Source organism: Neovison vison, chromosome 2 (assembly GCF_020171115.1).
Source record: "Neovison vison isolate M4711 chromosome 2, ASM_NN_V1, whole genome shotgun sequence".
NCBI lineage: Eukaryota > Metazoa > Chordata > Mammalia > Carnivora > Mustelidae > Neogale > Neogale vison.
Window position 1 is genome coordinate 190263396 of NC_058092.1, and position 19599 is coordinate 190282994.

The 19599-nt window shown below is 39.7% G+C and overlaps 1 protein-coding gene across 23 annotated transcripts in view; it reads right to left on the minus strand.

Annotated features, from left to right (window-relative positions):
- The window catches only part of KCNMA1 (potassium calcium-activated channel subfamily M alpha 1), a 730059-nt gene that overhangs the window by 21468 nt on the left and 688992 nt on the right, over positions 1-19599 (minus strand). For all 23 annotated transcript variants that reach the window (XM_044239898.1, XM_044239897.1, XM_044239893.1 and 20 more), the window contains one exon: positions 18884-19014. In XM_044239898.1, the coding sequence (XP_044095833.1) occupies positions 18884-19014 (131 nt within the window). The remainder of the gene's footprint in view (positions 1-18883; positions 19015-19599) is intronic.

Genomic DNA, 19599 nt, shown 5'->3' on the forward strand with positions numbered 1-19599 from the left:
CCATTCTTTTCTCTCCTACTTGGTTCTGCCAGGAGAACCTGACTTTTAAAAACCACTTCAGGGAACTTTCATTAAAGGGCTGAAATCTAAATGGTTCCTGTTTACCGGGATTGGTGTGACTAGGGATGCAAATTCTGCTTCCTCTCTTCAAGTCCCACAGGTCTGCTAAGGGACTTTGGATTTGTGACACGAAATGCAGCCTGTCCAGGCGCTATCCCAAGTACAACTACCTCTGAGGTCCTGTCACCTTATGCCAGGAAGTAGCCTTCTCCAGCAGTGGCAAAACTTCTTCCTGTGTTGGAAAGAGCCACCAAGAGCATCACGGAGGCCACACGTTCTACAATACTATGTGCTTTGATAATAATCTAACCCAGAAATCTCTCGATTAAATATGCCAGATAAAATTAGGAGGAGGAGGATGCCCTGGTGTGTGCACTTTTTTTTTAAAAAAGTCATCTCAATAATCTGAGGCAAATATAGCACATTAGAGCAGTTTCCCTCAATTGTACATTTGTCTCACATCTGAAACATAACAGGTCTGTCAGGAACAAAACAATGGGAGTTTAAAAAAATGAATAGGGCGTCAAATAAAAGAGCTCAAAAAGACATTCGTCATCCAGACTAATTCGAGAAAAATCTCAAGTAAGGGTCTGCATTCCATTTTTCATGGTAAGAAGAAATCAAGCAGGTGAAATGAATTCAAACCAGAGTTTGCCTGTGGCTTCTGACAGTGTACGGACCTTTGGGAGTGGGTTAGGAAAGACAGCTACATTTCACCTCAGCCATTTCTCAGACACTTGATCTGGCAAAATGTAGTGGGGAATAAACCAGATAAGGATGGGTTCTCTTGCTGGGGGGCCATCACTTGTTCTCTGTCTTGGAGGAGGTTGATTAACCAGTTCTAGGCTTTGATATTCTCAACTGCAAAATTAGCACAGTCATTAAGATCAAGTACATATGCAAATTTTTCGAGGAGGACCTCTGAGTTCAGATGATAGCTACTCCGGGGCCAGGGTTCACTTTCTTCACTGAAATACTTGAAAAACCTAAAACCTGCAGAGCAGAGTGATAGCCAATTCCAGCAGCAAAGAAGACTAGGAATGTTACTCAGGAGTCACCTAAGGATAACGCATGTCTCCTCCACCAGAGCTCAGATGTGCCCTGGGGCACAGCAACAGGACAAGGACAAGCACAGGGGGAACTGTTGCTGTCTGGGTCAAGGGAAAAGAGTCAGGAGGTAGGTTTAACACTAGCTTCACGTCTTAGCCACTGTGTGACCACGGAAAGTTGTCATTTTTATGCCTCAGTTTCATGATCTGTAAAATGTGTGAATAGAGTGGTTATAAGGCCGATAGAACTAATACACGTGAGGCACGTTGAGTAGTGCTTGGTGCCCAAGCAGCACTGATAAATGCTTCTGACGGGACAGCAGGGACTGGGAGCTTTCCTCTGTGAGAAGACCTGTCAGCTCATCCTCGGCCTTCCCTTCATTTACCTTTGGGGTGAGGGATGGGAAAACCAAGGCCGTGTATTTCATCCTTGAACCTGTATTTCTCAATCTGCTTCCATTTGAAGACCCTCTTTGGGCTCAGGAATGACACAGCAAAGGCACCAGGGCCCTGCATCCTGGGATGGGACAGTAGTAATGGGAAGAGCCATCAGAGGTGTGTTCTAGTGGGTGTGGCCTTGGGGCACACACGCAAGCATTTCCAAAATTTTCAGAGGTAAATCCTCTTCCTTTACAGTCAGCACATCGGTAGAAGCGGGAGACCCCTCCTTAACACTGTGGCATGATAAATGTGAGTGCTGGGCATGGAAATTTGACAAGGGCCTTTGCACTCTACCCTTTTTAGATCAAGACCAAGAGGAGGAATTTATCAGCTTGCAAAGGGGGCGGCAGAATATTCATGACCTTGTATACCGAACTCTGTTTTTTTGGTAGAGAGAAATAAAGGTAGAGAGAAATTTAAAAAGCCAGTATAAATATTTTTTAAAAGGAACCACAGTATTTAAGATCTAAAAGAAAAGCATCATTTTGACTGATTAAATGGTTGCTGGAAGAAGTAAAAGAAGCACCTGTTTTAGAATTCAATTTTTTTTTTTAAAGATTTTATTTATTTATTTGACAGACAGAGATCACAAGCAGGTAGAGAGGCAGGCAGAGAGAGAGGGGGAAGCAGGCTCCCTGCCGAGCAGAGAGCCGGATGTGGGGCTCGATCCCAGGACCCTGGGATCATGACCTGAGCTGAAGGCAGAGGCTTTAACCCACTGAGCCACCCAGGCGCCCCTAGAATTCAATTTTTAAAAATATAGTTTCTATAAGAAGTAAAAGATGAGATTATAAGAAAGCAGACTCATATAACTTACCCAATTATTTTTATGTAAGATATTTAAATTAAAATGGATGTGATTAGAGATAATTAAAAGAATCCAATATTCTTTCATGACAAAAATATTCAATAAAGTAGGAGTAAAAAGGAATTTCTTCAACCTGATAAGGGACATGTGTCAAAAACCCAAAGTTAGCAGCAGACTTATTGGTGAAAAACTAGATGCTTTCCCCTCAGAATCAGGAACAATACAAGGAAGTCAGCTCTAGCCACTTCTATTCAACACAGCATTGGGAGCTCTAGCCAAGGCTAGAAAGAAATGAAGTAACCATATCGGAAAGAAAGATGTAAAACTATCCCAGTTTACAGAGAATATGATGTTATATATAGAAAATTCTAAGGTATCTCTTAAAATCCAATTATAGATAATAAATGTGTTCAGCAAGTTTGCAGGTACAAAGTCAATATACAAAAAATCATTTGTATATCTATACACTTGTAATGAATACAAGAATAAAATTAAGAAATTCTATTTCTTAGGAATAAACTTAGGAATAAACTTAACCAAGGAAGTGCAAGACTGGTACATTGAAAACTATAAAATATTGTTGAAACACATTTAAAAAAATCTAAATAATGGAAATGCATCCCATATTTATGAATTGGAAATCTTAAAATTATTAAGACAGTATTCCCCCAAACAATTTACAGATTCAGTACAATCTCTGTCAAAATACCCAAAACCATTTTTATAGAGATGGAAAAGCTGAGTCTAAAATTCATATGAGGGGCACCTGGGTGGCTCAGTTGGTTAAGCCTCTGCCTTTGACTCAGGTCATGATCCCAGGGTCCTGGAATCAAGCCCTGCATTGGGCTCCCTGCTCAGTGGAGAGTCTACTTCTCCCTCTCCCTCTGTCTCTTGCCTTACTTGTGCTTTCTCTCTCTCTCAAATAAATAAAATCTCTAAAAACAAAAAAAAGAGTAAAATTCATATAAAATTGTAAGCACTCCAAATAACCAATCTAAAAGAGATACAGTTGAAGCACTCACACTTCCTGATTTCAAAACACACACACTACTACAATCAAAAGAGTATAATATTGACATAAGGACAGACATGGGACTGAAATGAGAGTCCAGAAAGAAGCTCATATGCTTTTGCTCAATTGATTTCAACAAGGGTACCAAGACCATTCCATGGGGAAAGAACATAGTCTCTTAAATAAATGGTGCTACAATTCTTGGGCTTCCATATTCAGAAGAATGAAGTTTAACCCCTACCTCACACCATATATAAAAATTAATTCAAAATGGATCAAAGACCTAAATGTAAGAGCTAAAACTATGAAGCACTTAGAAGAAAACATAAGATAAATTGTCATGACTTTTGATTTGAAAATGAATTCTTGAATATGACACTCAAAGCACAGGCAACCGCCTCAAAAAAGATCAATTCAACTTCAAAGTTAAAAATTTTTGTGCATCAAAGTACACTATCCACAAAGTGAAAAAAAAAAAAACCTTACAGACTGAGAGAAAACATTTGTAAATCATATTTCTGATACAGTATCCAGAATATATATATAATATATAATCTTATGTAAGATTACATATATAAAATCTTCTATCCAAACAACATAAAGACATATAACGCAATTTTAAAAATGGACAAAAAGACTTAAACATTTATCAAAAAAGATATACAAATGGCCAAGAAAATAAATGAAAAGATGCTCAACATCAGTAGTCATCTGGAAAATGGAAATCAAAACCACAAGAGATACTTCTTTACACCCACTAGGGTGGCTATAATCAAAAAGACATAGCAAGAATTGGTGAGGATGTAGAGAAAGTGCAGCCCTGGCACTTCACTGTGCTGGTGGGAATATAAAATGATACTGCCACTTCAAGAAGCAGTTCAGCAGTTCTTCATATGGTTAAACAGAGTTATATAACCCAGCAATTCTACTTCTATATATACACCCAAGAGAAATTTAAAAAATATGTTCATATGGAAACCTGTATACATGTTTATAGCAACATTATTCATAACAGCCCAAAACGGAAATAGTCTAAATGTCTATCACCTAATGTATGCATAAATAAAGTGTGTTGTATCTGTGCATGAATATTATTCAGTTATATGAATGTTATTCATACAATAAAAATGTACGAAGTACATTTTGGAAACATGTTAAGTGAAAGAAGTCAGTCACAAAAGACTACATATTGTATGATCCATTTATAAGTAATGTCTAGAAGAAGCAAATCTATAAAGATAGGTAGTACATTAAGTACCAAGCTTAGGGCTTGGTCAGGAGGGGGAAGAGTTTAGTGGGGGATGCTGCAGCATATGGAGGGTTTTTTTGAAGCAATGAAAAAATGTTCTAAAATTGACTGTGGTGATGGTTGTACATATTTGTAATTACACTAAAAATCACAGAATTGTACATTTTAAATGGGAGAATTGCATGGTTATTATATCTCAATGAAGGTGTTAAAAGAGAAATAAAAAGATAACTAAACTTATAATGGCCAGATTTTTATCCATTAAGAAGCAATAATTAATAATACTGTATTGTACAATGAAAAATTTAAGTAGGTAGATCTCATGTGAAGTGTTCTCACCAAAACAACAGTGAAAAAGAAGCACTATGCTGTAGAACTAAAAATCACAGAGACACAAAATCAATGATGTGGAAGTAAGAGTAAGAAGTTGGCTGAAACTACATAAAGAAATGTGTAGAGACGTTTCTTTGCTTTTCTTTTCTTTCTTTGTTTCTTTCTTTTTTTCTATCTTTTTTTTTAATGAGAATGCTGGTAGATATTGAAGAAAGACAACAGAGGACAAATTGATAAATAGCAAGTATTCACAAAAGCTAACAATGTAAACAAAATTCAAGCAGGTCAAAATGAGTAAGCAAGCAAGAAAAATGAACACAACCTGTCCTGAACTGAAGAATGAACTGAGGATATGGATTGAAATGGCTCACCAACTGAATGTGGCCATCACTTAAATCTGTAAAGGTGAATATTTAAATTTAAAATACTACATGAAGAAAAAAGGTGACATAACACAATGCTGTAAGGAAGAAAAAAATGTTCATGATCAGGTTAGCCAGAGACTTCTCTAGAAAACTTAAGAATGATACCAACTGAGTTTTAAAAGGAAACATTTATTCCAAGAATTCTACATGCAGCTAAATAATCAATAATTTGGGAAGGCAACTGAAATACTTAAAAAAAAAAAAGCATTTTTGAATCTCTAACTGTCTAAGCATTTATTGATGTACTTCATTAAAAAAAATGTTCAGGAACAAAAATCATCATCCTTCAAGATCATTTGAAACTTCTAGAAATTAAAAAAATGAGCAAATTTTGTTTAAAAATACTGACGAAATATATTGAAACATGGAATTTAAGAAATGATGGTATGATTTATTACTAAATGCAAATGTCAAAGATAATTCTTGAAAGAAAAAATGACAAAATTATTTGTTAATATGGTAATATTAATTTATTTTCAGAAGTCAGAAACATGAGGTAGGAGAGAGGAGGATGGATATAAAGAAAGAATCAGAGCTAGATTTTTCTAGATAATAATGCTTAGAAAATATACTTTCAGACATATTTACAAAATGTTTGGTAACCACTAACTAGAATCAAAAATAGAATATAGATAGTTTACACATCACTAGAGAAAGTATTCAGACAAAAATATAGTTTATATACCCAAAGCTGGATTATAAAAGACACAATTATAGAAGCATGTATAAAGCATAAGGCAAAATTATAGCATTATATTTTAATAACTAAACATAAATGAGCTAAGGGATTTGATTCAATTGCAAAGGTTCTCAGATTTATTCAAAAGCCAAAATGAAAATCAAACTCTGATATTTTCAGAGAGAAATAGGAAAAAGCAAAACAAAACAAAGAAAACTGTATTTCAAGGGAAAAATTTTAAATGTTACATTAAGCAAGTTAGCTTTGTATTGATAGTTAAAACTTACAATAAAGATATAACCTACTTATGCACAGAATAATATAACTGAAATATAGAAGGTAAAACTAATTAACAATTAGAGTAAAATAAATGTGGACTGAGGGTGATATGTAAAATATCACTGTGTTTCTAGCTTTCATAGCTCAAAAAGACCAAACTATGAGAAAATTAAGGGTATAATAAAGGCAATTTAGTAGATTTGTGCTAAACTTTGCAATATTTTTAGATAGCTTCCAAACAGTAATTACAAAAAAGCGATCAACCGCTCAAAGTATAAAATCTCAATATATACAGTGCAGTATAAGCTGCAGAGTCTACATTTAGAAAATTAAGATAATAGAAATAAAAGTAAATACCCCAACCTCTCCAAGTTCAAAAGAAAAGTATTCTAACATGTACCTATAGTTCAAGATGGAAATCAAAACTTAGAATATAGAGTATTTAACAATTAACTATTTGAAAATGGCATATAAGAATGTCATGGATTAAGGCCAAAGTTACAGAAACAAATTCAGAGCTTGAAATGATTTTATTATTAAGTGCAAAATAATTATAATAATGCTAAGCATTAAAAGAACTATCTTTTATTGTCCTTTTTATCTTCAAAAAGCAGAAGGATGAAATGATAAAGTATCAATTAATGAAATCACAAGAGGATATTTATTAAATTGATAAATACAAAAAATCTTTGAAAAAATAAACAAGACTATGACAACTATAACTTAAAAAAATGAAATTAGAAATAAGAAAGAGAACATAGTGTCATATAGGTTTAAGAATTAATACTCCTGGGGCGCCTGGGTGGCTCAGTGGGTTAAAGCCTCTGCCTTCAGCTCAGGTCATGATCTTGGGGTCCTGGGATCGAACCCCACATTGGGCTCTCTGTTCAGTGGGGAGCCTGCTGCCCCCTCTTTCTCTGCCTGCTTGTGATCTCCGTCTGTCAAATAAATAAATAAAATCTTAAAAAAAAATTAAAAAAATAGAATTAGCACTCCTATCCTGAAAGCTCTCTTTAGTATCACAGCTCCTGGCCACGTCTAAGAACAGCTACTATTGTTCAAGGGAAAGCAAAATAATGATCATCCACAGACAGAGGAGATTATTAGGAAAAAAATAAAAAGGAATACCATGTTCCTTAACATGTTAATTGGATGTTATAATGTCATATTTTTCCAGTAAAATTTTAAGTCTGACATATAGCTATTAATAGAGTCAACTGGACTTATTTATTTATTTAGAGAGTGTGTGTGAGTCAGCGGAAGGGGTGGCAAAGGGGTGGAGAGAATCTACGCAGGCTCCATGTGGGGCTCTATCTCAGGACCCTGAGATCATGACCTGAGCCAAAATCGAGAGTCGGGAGGCTTCCCCGACTAAGCAACTCAGGCACCCCTCGACTGGACTTTCTACAAACTTGATACAACTGTGCTAAATTTCCTCTAGAAAGAGTTTATGAAATTGTCCTCCCAGGGATGATAATATTAAATATTTCATAAATTAACATTGTAGACAACAATGTAGACAACAGTAAAAATGAGAAGATCCATCAACCAGAATAGATTACTGAGAAAAACAGTTTAATAGTTCTATGTACAAACACAGGAGTTGGCAAATCTGCCCCTTGGGCTAAATCCAACCTGCCACCTGTTTTCTTAAAGTTTTATTGGGACCCTGACATACCCATTTGTTTACAAATGGGCTTTGGGGCTATAATGACAGAAGTCAAGTACTTTCAGTGGAGTCTGTATGGCTCTGATCCCGGAGTCCTGGGATCGAGTCCCGCATCGGACTCCCAGCTCCACGGGGAGTCTGCTTCTCTCTCTGACCTTCTCCTCGCTCATGTTCTCTCTCACTGTCTCTCTCTCAAATAAATAAATAAAATCTTTAAAAAAAAAATCTAAAATATTCACCACCTGGCCCTTTACAAAAAAAGTTTGCTGATCTGTTCTTTAATATGATAAGGAAAGCATCATACACCATAGGGAAAAAATGTTTTTTCAAGAAATGATTTAGGGGTAACTGGCTATCTGGAAAAAATTCTTCAACAATATGGTAATTATTAAATAAATCATGATATACTTATATTACTTACATTGTCCAGATACTAATATTATGTTTCCAGAGAATATTTAATGGCACAGTAAAAATTATATGATGTGATAGTAAAATATGCAAAAAGGCAAGATCCAAATAAACAACATGACATAAAATTCATATTAAAAGGGCAGACCTCAACTGATAACAGGTTTATTCATGTAAAAATAGTTGTGCTTAGTACCCCAAAATTCTATTTGGTGACTAAGTCTTGGTGATAGAATTCTGATTGAGTTTAATTTCTCCTATAATTTTACTTATTTTATCTATTTTGACTGTGAAAATATATTTACATTAAATTTCTAAAAAAGGAAATGAAATTTATGTGACTCAGTAGCAAAAAAACCATGAAAAAATCCTCTTCAAAATGGGCAAAGAAACTGAATAGACATTTTGTCAAAGAAAACATACAAATAGCCAACAGGTACATGGAAAGGTGCTCAACTTCCCTAACCATCAGAGAAACACAAATCAAAACCACAATGAAATATCACCTCACCACTGCTAGGACGACTGTTGTCCAAAAGGCAAGAAATAATATATGTTGATGAGGATGAAGAGAAAAGGAAAGTCCTGGGCGCTGAGGTTGTGAACGTAATTCGGTGCAGCCACTATGGAAAACAGTATGACTGTTTCTCAAAAAATTACAAATAGAACTACGAGATGATCCAGCAATTCCCCTCGGATGCAGACTCAGTAGCTCAAAGATACAGCTGCACTCCCACGTTCGCTGCGCACTTTTTAAAATAGTCAAGACATCCAAACAACCTAAGTGTCCATTGACAGATGAGTGGATAAAAGAAATGGTATAAGAGAATATTACCCAACCAGAAAAAGAGAGAAATCCTGCCATTTGCAACAATATGGATAAAACCTGAGGGCATTAAATTAAGTGAAATAAGTCCAAGAGAGAAATCTGAATATTGTATAATCTCACTTATACGTGGAACCTGAAAAAAAAAAAGTGATCTCATAGAAACGAGAGAACAGATTGGAGATTGGTGGTTGCCCAGGGCTGGACATGGGGAGTAGGGGAAACAGGTGAAGATGGTCAAAGGATACAAGTTTCCAATAAGATGAATTCCATTCAGAATAAAGAAAATGTTGTGTACACACACACACACACACACACACACACACAGGAATATTATGCAGCCATCAAAAGGAACAAAATCTTGCCATTTGCAATGGCATGGATGGAACCAGAGGGTATTATGCTAAGTGAAATAAGTCAATCAGAGAACGACAATTCTCATATGATCTCACTGATATGAAGAATTTGAGAAACAAGACAGAGTATCATAGAGGAAGGGAGGGAAAAATGAAACAAGATGGAACCAGAGAGGGAGAAAAACCCTAAGAGACTCTTAATCTCAGGAAACAACCTGAGGGTGCTGGGGGGCGGGGGGCAGGACAGATTGGGTAGCTGAGTGGTGGACATTGGGGAGAGTATGTGCTATGGAGAGCGCTGTGAATTGTGTAAGACTGATGAATCACAGACCTATACCCCTGAAGCAAATAATACATCATATGTTAATTTTAAAAAAGATGAATTCCAGTCATTGCATAATAAGATTAAGTTCTACGTATGTAATGTATAGCAGGGTGACTGAAGTTAACAATACTGTATTGTATATTTAAAAGCTGATAAGAGATAAGAGAGTAAATTAGATTTTAGAGAGTAGAGTAGATTTTAAAAGATAAGAGAGTAGATTTTAAAAGTACACACACACACACACAAGTATACAGCAATGTGAGGTGATAAATGTGGAGGTGATAACCCTATTGTGGTAATCACTTCTCAATATATATGTATATCAAGTCATTACACTATATACCTTAAGTGTACATAGTGTTATAAGTCCATTATATCTCAATAAAACTAGGCCAAAGAAAGGAAGAAAATGTTAGAAAAGAGTTAAAGGCGAAAAAGTTAAAGCCAAAAATAACCTGATAAAGATATAGTTGAACATTGAACTGATCTCAGGATACCTGATAGTTCTCTTGTTTGGCAGGCACTTCTAAAGCATAAAAACTATAGAATAATTCACAAAAAAATATGCATTTACATTATTACATACAAATTAAAAGTTTATATACTTCAGAAATTACCATAAACACAATTAAAGGGCCTCCTAAAGAAAATGATAATTAGTGCCCGCTAGAGCATGCGGGATGGGATTTACACACCTGTGATGGCAGCAGGAATTAATAGGAGGTAACCCAACAGCCTGTACCAAAAGCTGGGAAAGTGTTCCTATCGGTTAAAAACCCAGTGAGTTTGCCTCAAGATAATAAGTTGTTTCTTATTCAAAGATTATGTACAAATAATGTTCATCACAGGGTTAATTATTGTTAAAACAAAATTAAAGTGACATGTCTCACAATAGGTAGATAATGATTAAAGAGGTTCTGGAATATTTATAGAGTCTCAGGAAGCCCTATGGAGGCATTGCAAGTCATGATACCCCAAAATAGGACATGATTAAATGTTCTGGATAAAATGCTAAGCATTACAAGAAAAGTGGGGGGGACAAGATATAAAACAGGGTGATTCTTATTTATCCATTGGGGAGGAAATATACTAAAATATTAATCATGCTTATCTTTGGGTATTGGAACTATGGTTCACTTAAATGTTTTTCTTTATATATTTCAGTGCTTTCAAAATATCCCCTAATGGACATGAATAACTCTTCTAATGAAAACAGTGATTTCTAAACAAAAAACACTGTTAAGTTCTGCTTTGCAATGATGAGTCAAGACAGTCAACACGAAAGGTTATTGTTTTGCCAAATTTCAAGGATTTGGCCTTAACGTGTTTCCCCTTTTGTGTTGAAATCAGTTACACTGTAACAACACAGACTTTTTGATCAATCAGTTGCTGATTTTTATTGAGCATCCACTAATCCCTAGGTCTTGGTTTGGCTTGAGATTGTATTCTATTCCACGATTTTGTGTCATGCTCAAAATTTCCCATCAACGGGTATAATTTCAGGGTGGGTCACAGGGTTCCATGGGCGCCTTAATCGCCCTGAAACCACTCATAACACTGAACACAGATTTCAACCCTCCAGCCTGCATCCTAGATCTTCCTCCTCGATTCTCCCAAGCAGGCATCAAGGAGCAGCTCTGTGGGCAGCAATATCTGCTATGACAGAGAATGATGTCTGTCTGTCTGTCTGCAGAGCACTCCTGCTCTGATTTGGTTGCCTCAGTATTCAGCTGCAGAGAAGAACTTTGGATATTCCATGAGGGTGTGTTGACTATGCATCAAGGTTTCTTTGGATCTGAGTAGCTCAATGCAAAAACAATGCTTTTCTTGAAAAGGGTTATCTAGTTGGTCAAAATGGGAGGCACAGATTTCTTCATACGTTGACTGATCTGCAGCTAAGCAGCCAATCCAGAGCTTTCTGCATAGAAAGTGGCTGTTTCAGTACCACGTGGCAAAAATAGATGCTAGTCCCTCAAATGCCAATTATTACAGACAATTCCCATGGAGAATGTGCTGGTTAGAACAAACTTCTGTACAACTCACCCGACCCAGAGGGCGTCATTCCTTTCTAGATTAACAGAAACACTAGAACTGAAGAAACACAAACTTCTGAAGGGCAGATTGTAATATAGAAGTGTGATCTTTCCCCTCCTGAGCTACCCATGTAGTCTAAGGAATGGGGGAGTCCCTCTTCCCACTACCAAGGTTGGGATTCTACCCCTAATCAGGGAAGAGTTTCTTTCCAATAAGACAACACGGCACCTCTTGTAATGTGTACCACCCTCAGAATTCAGCCAGTATGGTTTTCAATCCCTGATTTGCCATTCAACACCTAACCTAGGACAATAGGAATTTGCTCTGCCTCCGGTTCCTCATCCATGTGACAGGGACACAGAAACCCCAGCACAAGCCAGTTTCCATGATAGTGTTAAATGAGATACTTTGTGCGGGGCACCTGGGTGGCTCAGTGGGTTAGAGCCTCTGCCTTCTGCTCAGGTCATGATCTCAGGATCCTGGGATCGAGCCCCGCAGTGGCCTCTCTGTTCAGCGGGGAGCCTGCTTCCTCCTCTCTCTCTCTACCTGCTTCTCTGCCTGCTTGTGATCTCTGTCAAATAAATAAATAAAATCTTTTTTTTTAAATGAGATATTTTGTGTAACTCTGAAGGCACGACAGATAATAAATGGTAGCTTAGAAAAGTTAACAACCAGCTAGCAAGGCAACCCATTTGGAAAATGCCCTCTCCCTGTGTTTCTGTGTTGTCATCTCTCATATCAGAGAGCTGGCCCAGATCCCACGCATGGCCTGCTTGGCTGCTGAACTTTGACGTTTCTCAGATCCCTTATGCAGACGGAGGAGTAACAGGCATGGAGGAAGCCGGGGAATGCTGGGCAGAGGACCTGACTGCACGGGAAATCTGAGCCCGCAGTGCCACCTAGCCTGCTCTGAGAACACCCCTCTGCGCCCGTGTTTCTAACACCCTGGTGCATCTCCCTCTTTTTATTTTTTTAAAGTATAATTACCAGAGCTTATGTTTCACAGTTAATGCTGTCAAGCCTTTTAAACTAATTGGTCTTTTATAGAAAATTTAACTGAAAATTAACACATCTTTTAATAACATTGCCTTAACTTTAATGGCACTTTGCCTTTCGTTTATAATTGCTCTAAAATTGTCATTTTCCATGCCATAGCTGCCATTTTTTTAGATTTGCTAGTTTTCATGTTGTAGATTTTTATTTTTAGTATTTTTCTTTCATGAGGGATGAGAACGATTTGTTGGGGCTTTTTTGTTTTTGTGTTTTTCCCCCAATCCCGGGCCTGCCTGGACTGACGTGACAGGTGGTACCTTCTGGGTGCACCAGAGCACCCTTCCGTTTGCCACATGGACACTAATGCTAGCTCCTCCGCCTCCATGGACCGTCCCTCCCGTCGTGAGCAGAAAAAATGAGGTTCTTGAGTGGAGTCTAAAGAAAAGGATCAGGGAGGAGTCTTGTTTATACAACATGGCACCCAATGGCTTGGGCTGATGGAGAACTTGGTCTGTTCCTTAACACCCTCCTGGGGTTCAGCCAAAACCCAAGTATAATTAAGAGAGCAAAGCATGTGGGCCCATCTTCCAGATGGCCACATTCTTCCGTCTTCCGACATAAGCTCAGTTATTTCTGGCAAACAGAGACCACCTCTGATATCAGAGAATACAGAAACATAAGACATATGTGTGTGTGAGTACATACACATATACTTATATATGTACACACAAACATATAATAAATCTTCTTTGTAGTTACATTTGATCTGAAGAAATACTTGTCTACTCTGTGAAAGATTTTCATCTGCCTTTCTCCTTATCTGATTATCCCACCATGATAAGGCACTGTTAACATCATTCCTTTTAACCGTTGGACCCAACTAAGTCCCAGACTGTAGAAAAGACATGCACGGGCTGCTGGTGGATTGGGACTGGAACCTGTACGTCCAAATTCCTGGGCCAGTGCCACACTGTTTCTCCTGTAAGTCCTTGCCTTTTTTATACTAATTCATTAACCATGCAAATACCCACCCTGGGTATTGGTGAACTGGGCAAAGCAAAGACACGCCTGGCCCAAAATGCTCATACTGAAGTTTTTCTTGGACTCCTGGGTGATTCCTTGCGGGGGCGGTCCCCAAAATGGTGAGGGTTCAAAGAAAATGGACATCATGTACTCATCCTCCTGACTCCAAGGACAGGCACAGGGCCGGAAGCCCAAGGATGCTGTCTAACCACAGTCATTCAGGCTTACAAAAATTGGAAGCCGGAGGCCTGTAAGTCCGGTTCAGTGGGAGGCACAGGCGGGGGCAGTGGGATGAGTGAAGCAGGCCTGGGAGAGTTGAGCAGGAAACAGTGTGGGCTGTAGTGAAAGGACACATAGCTCAGCTCTAATCAATTGGTGCTTTGTGGGTGTCTGGAAATCTGCTTTGTGACTCCAATCAAAATAAGCTGGAAATCCATATTTAAGTGTAATCTTACGATTTTAAAGTATTGGCAACAAATTTCACTTAAAAGGGGAAAACTTCAGGAAATGCAGAATTTGTCTGCAACGTGCCATTTGGGGACTTCTATGAGAGACGATTCCTTAGAAACCAGATATCAGTCCAGGTCCTCATGCCAGTATATTGTGCTGTTTCTCTTCCTTTCTTCTCTCAAAATGAGTGCATGAGGATGGAGTGTGGGGCAGGAAAATAATTGGGGGTTACTTCAGGAGTCAACTCGTTGACGGATTTGCGCTTCCAGCCAGCACACACAGGAAGCAGTAACCTCAGGAGGATCCTGGCGGTATCCAAATGAAGATGACTGAAGGGTTGAACCCTGACTTAGAACTTGACCGGGATGTGGTCTTTTGTCCTTAGAACACTCACAGTGTGGACGATAGCTCTGCCTGTCTGACTGCTCCTTGCTTGTCCCTCCCCTCAATCTACTGCGTTCCAAGCACGGCAGCCTTCAACGACTCCCTCTGAGCCCCAGAGTCAGCTCAGTACCACTGTTCAGCTTTGTCCCAATCTTTTGACCTTGGAATGCTCATCACCCTGGCCCCCAGGTGCTCTCTTCTGACCTTTCAGTGTCAGCTTCCAGGTTTTCAGTTGAGACAGCTTTACTCTGACCACTGCAACTAGCCAGGTCTCCACATGCATTCAAATGATTTCACATTCTTCAGAACAGTTTTGCCCATCTGATATTATTCATTTACTACTACCAATGGTAGCTATCCTTCCTGATTTACATAATTATTGCCCACTAGAATCAAAGTTCCAACAATCCGAGGGCAGGGTCTTCCTCTTTCTTCTCCACTGCTAAATCCCCAGGATCTGAATAGTGCCTGGCATTTAGTTAAGTGCTCAGTAAAGGCAGTGATCAATAATAATAAATACAATATCCAGATAGTCGTGTGCGACACATGGCACTAATCACTTTACAGCCTTAACTCATTTAATTATCTCTACAATTCTATGAGGTAGGTGCTATTATTATCCCCATTTTAAAGATGATAAAACTGAGGCACAGAGAGGTGATGTTGATGCTGCCAGTAAATGCCGGTGCTGGGATCTGCATCCAGGCAGGCTAGTCTTGGTTCATGACTTTTCTTCTGTCCAGGTAGAGCTCAAATTGGGGCTGCGGGGTGGGGCAAGGTGGTGTCTGTCGCAGAGAAGTCTGAACACTTGAGCTCCGGTTCCAGCTCTAAATCCAGAGAGGCTTCCTTTCATCTTCTCCGTGTGTGTGTAAGCAGCATGCTGGTTCCACGCTGAAAAACACATGGCTTAGTCGTAAGCCTCTTCCTGGAGGCAGATACCCACAAGCATAATTACTCCCTCCGATCATGTGTTCCTGCCGTTGATGAGCCACGAGGCCATGTCTGCAACATCGCTGACTGCTCAGGGACGCCTGTGATGAACCAAAATATTATTCTTTTAACCAATGAAGCAGTGAGCGGCAGGAGTTGAGTTATGGAGGACAACGTTCAGAGGATGTTTAGACACACGATTAAGTGGCGATTTGGGGGCTGGAGAAAGGAGATCATGGACATCTGAGAAGGTATGCCGGTGCAGACGTCGCAGCCTTGCTTGTAAGCGGATGCCTGGGCTGGAAGCTTACCTCCGGCTCCTGCTGCTTGGAGGAGTCTCAGTTTATCAGTTTACAACCCTGCCAACATTTTCAGTTCCCTTCTAGTTACTGCCGTGGCTCTTGACTGATCTCCTGGTTTTTCAGAAATTAGGGTTGGGGCGGAATGCAAAGAAACCACAGGTAACGTTTCCATCAGGAGGCCGGGATTCAACGAGGTCTGCTGAACCAGACCCCGTCAAGATGTCACTGTGGAACTTGTTCCTCCCAGACAAGGAAAACCAGGCATGGACCCATTGGACGGGCGTTTTGACTAATGGTCACTGTCTGTGCATCAGTTAAACACGTCTTGTTTCAGGTTGATTCGCATTATTGTCTGAAAGATCAGACACTGTGGCTGAAGTGCCTTGCGCAGTTCTGGGCCCTCCATGAATGAAGCCGACGGTGACGGCAATGGCCGATGCTAGATTCCTGATACTTTTCTCTCCCCGGCTGGAGTTCAGAAGGAATGCTGTGGGCAGCCCCATGGAGTCCATACCAGCCTTCGCCGCTCTCTCCCAGACACTCTCGTTTGCATTTCAAAGATTAGAGATGGCTTTTTAAACATTTCAGACCAACCCACTTTGATTTCTCATCTGAGTTTCCAAGAACTGACTCCCCAGTGGTGCTATAGACAAGAGCAGAACAACAGCCCAGATCAGAGGTGCCGCCCCCGCACCCCATGGCCGCCCACAGTGCCCCTTTGGCTGTGTAGGGGTGAAGTTCTTCGCTGCTTAAAATCCATTTTATGGGCTTATTGGTATGAGGGGCTGGCTATGTGGGTGTGGCCTGTACAGTCACCCATGAGCCATGCGCAGAAGGGCCCCTCACTTGGCTCTGCAGTCATCGTTTTGAAATTCTTAATAATGTATGAAAAAGTGGCTTTGCAGATTATATAGCTGCATGGACTATCCTGCATGTCTGATACATAGAAACATAAATAACTGTGTAAGTTTGGGTTTTATAAAATGTTAATAGAGCATTTTGAAGCTCTTGAAAGAAAAAAAAAAAGCTACTGTATACAATTCAATCATCTTTTAATGAGACCAGTCTTCTATAATCTCTCTCATTAGGAACAGGAGTAAAATGAAATCTCTGAAGAGACGAATTTCAGAAATCCGTTTGAAACGAAAGACCAGTACAGACCATCTGGCACTGTATGAGATCACCCAGTAGCTTTCATCATTCCTTCTGGCTTGCTTAAGGAGTTTGCCCAGACTGAGCCCAACATCACTAGCAGACAACTAGGTGAGGCCCAGAACCACTGGGCCATCAGAAAGAAATCACAAGTCCTGGGAAACTGAGAGTGCCTTCTCTAGTGATCCTTTTTCTCTTCTTCTTGGCTTTGGAAAGCGAAGGTCTGGCATGACGCCTAGTCAGCCTTAATTCAGATGAATATTGTTTCATAATTATTTCTAGATCCATAATTCTAATTTTTAAAATAAGATATGCTTGCAGTTGGACCACATTCAGGAATATAGAATAACCTAAATTAGTCTTAAAAAGCTTTATGTTTTTTCTTTCCTCAAATAGAGGTTCTTCTGGGATTAGCTTTAATGAATAGAGAAGAATAATGCATAATTAGCATATCGGTTGTTTAACACATTCAGGAGAATAACCTTCTTAAGCACTTTAAGAAATGTATGTGTATAAAAACTCTCTGAGCTATGTTTATGGTTTTAATGTGTTCAATAAAACTCTTTTTCATGGATTCCTCAAAGGTCAGTTTTTATCCAGCTTATGTCTGTATTTTCATAAATTGCGAATTTGAGAATTCCAAAATAAAGAGGCTTTTCTCTATAATAAATCAAGACACTCAGTGGGAACACTTCACAATCCCCACTTATAACCCATTCTAGTGTCTGCTTTTGCCTTTTGCAGTTCAAGAGAGCTCCACAAACTGGAGCCTACTTTTTAATTGTTAGTTGTTTTTGGTCTCAAAAGTAAAAAAACAATGCCTTGATTATTTGGTGCATATCAAGTTATAAAAGAAGCCAGTGATGCTTTTGATCCCTCAGCCAGCCCACCCTCCTATATTTATTACTACTTCATTCATTCCCTGCAGCAGGGAACTGGCCAGGCCTGACTCTCGTGCATCGTCCTCCCCCAGGGCTTGCATCGCAATGACGGGCAATGACCTAGGAGTCACCCTTGACACTTCATCCTATTCCATCCTCTGCCCATATTCAACCTATCCTCAAGCCCTGTCAATCTTCCGACCAAAACCACTCAAGTACCCATCTCCCTCCAGCTCTGCCAGCTCTATCCTCATCCAAACTCTGATAGTCCCATATTCCGATTACCTGCCGCCATCTTGCCTCCTAATCCATCCTCCACACACCAGCCAAGAGAATCCTCTTAAAACATAAACCTGATCACACCGGCTTGACAGCTTAAAATCATCCTTTAGTGCCTCCTCATTGATCTTAAGAAAAAAGCCAAAGCCATGAAAATGGGTTTCTTGGTCTTACAGGTCCAAACTTGCCTCATCTTCTCCTCTCCCTCTCTCACTGTGGCCCAGCTACAAAGGCTTTCTTTGGCTTCCTTAAATTGTCAGCTTCTTTCACCACTAGGACTTTGCATTTGCTTTCCTTCTGTGTGTGTGCGGGGGTACTCTTCCCCACAAAATCTCCCTTCTTATCTTGCTCACACTTCCAAGAATTCATAATCAAACTTTTATCTCTACAATGGTCTGGCAAATGTTGGTATGCCCTTCTAGATCACCATCACTTTGTGTGGTCATGCTCTCCCCTGGAGTTCCAGCTTTAGTCCCAGGCCGTTGACATTGGAGGCTGGAGGTGATCCTCTCCCATACCCCACACCCACTCACCGCACTCATGAGCGAGTCCAGGACGCTGACTGCAAATGCTGTCCCACATGCAAACGGCTGCGTGAGGTACAGTTCTGTGTCGGGGTCATCATCATCGTCTTGGTCCAAAAACTGAACGTTAGTATCATTCACTAGAAAAAGTATGAAATGAGAATTAGCTCAAAAGACCACACAAACACACACACACACTGAAGCCAGGGAAAGAGCAGCCTACTAATTTAACAAGACTCAAGTCACTGGAAAGGAGAGAAAAGCATGGGAGAAGCTGTCAATGAATCTTGGGGTGGGAGCCAGTGGACTCAATGGACTGCTCTTATGTGATTGTTCAAGCTTCCCAGGCCTGGAGAGCCAGTGAGTTCAAGCAGCCTTGCTCCACGGCAGACCACCGGAGAACGGCTCAACAGTGCTGGTCAGTCCTTTGGTATAGTTTTAGAATCATGACCGAAAAACACCCAGAGGTGTTTTTCGGTCACCAGGTCCTTTGAGAGATGGATGTATTTCAAGGATGAGTAGCCATGAGTAGCCATGCTGGGATGCTAAGTTTAGCCACAGGAAAAGAAAGCAACTTATTGAGACCAAAGAGCAGAAGACTAGGAGCACAGCAAAGGCAAAAAGCAAGGAATTCGCCTGCAGGCAGGACCTACGGCCTGCCTGGGGTCGGCCCAGGGAGGGTCAGGTGTCCCTAGCCCTGAATCCAGGCCCACGCCGACAGGCCC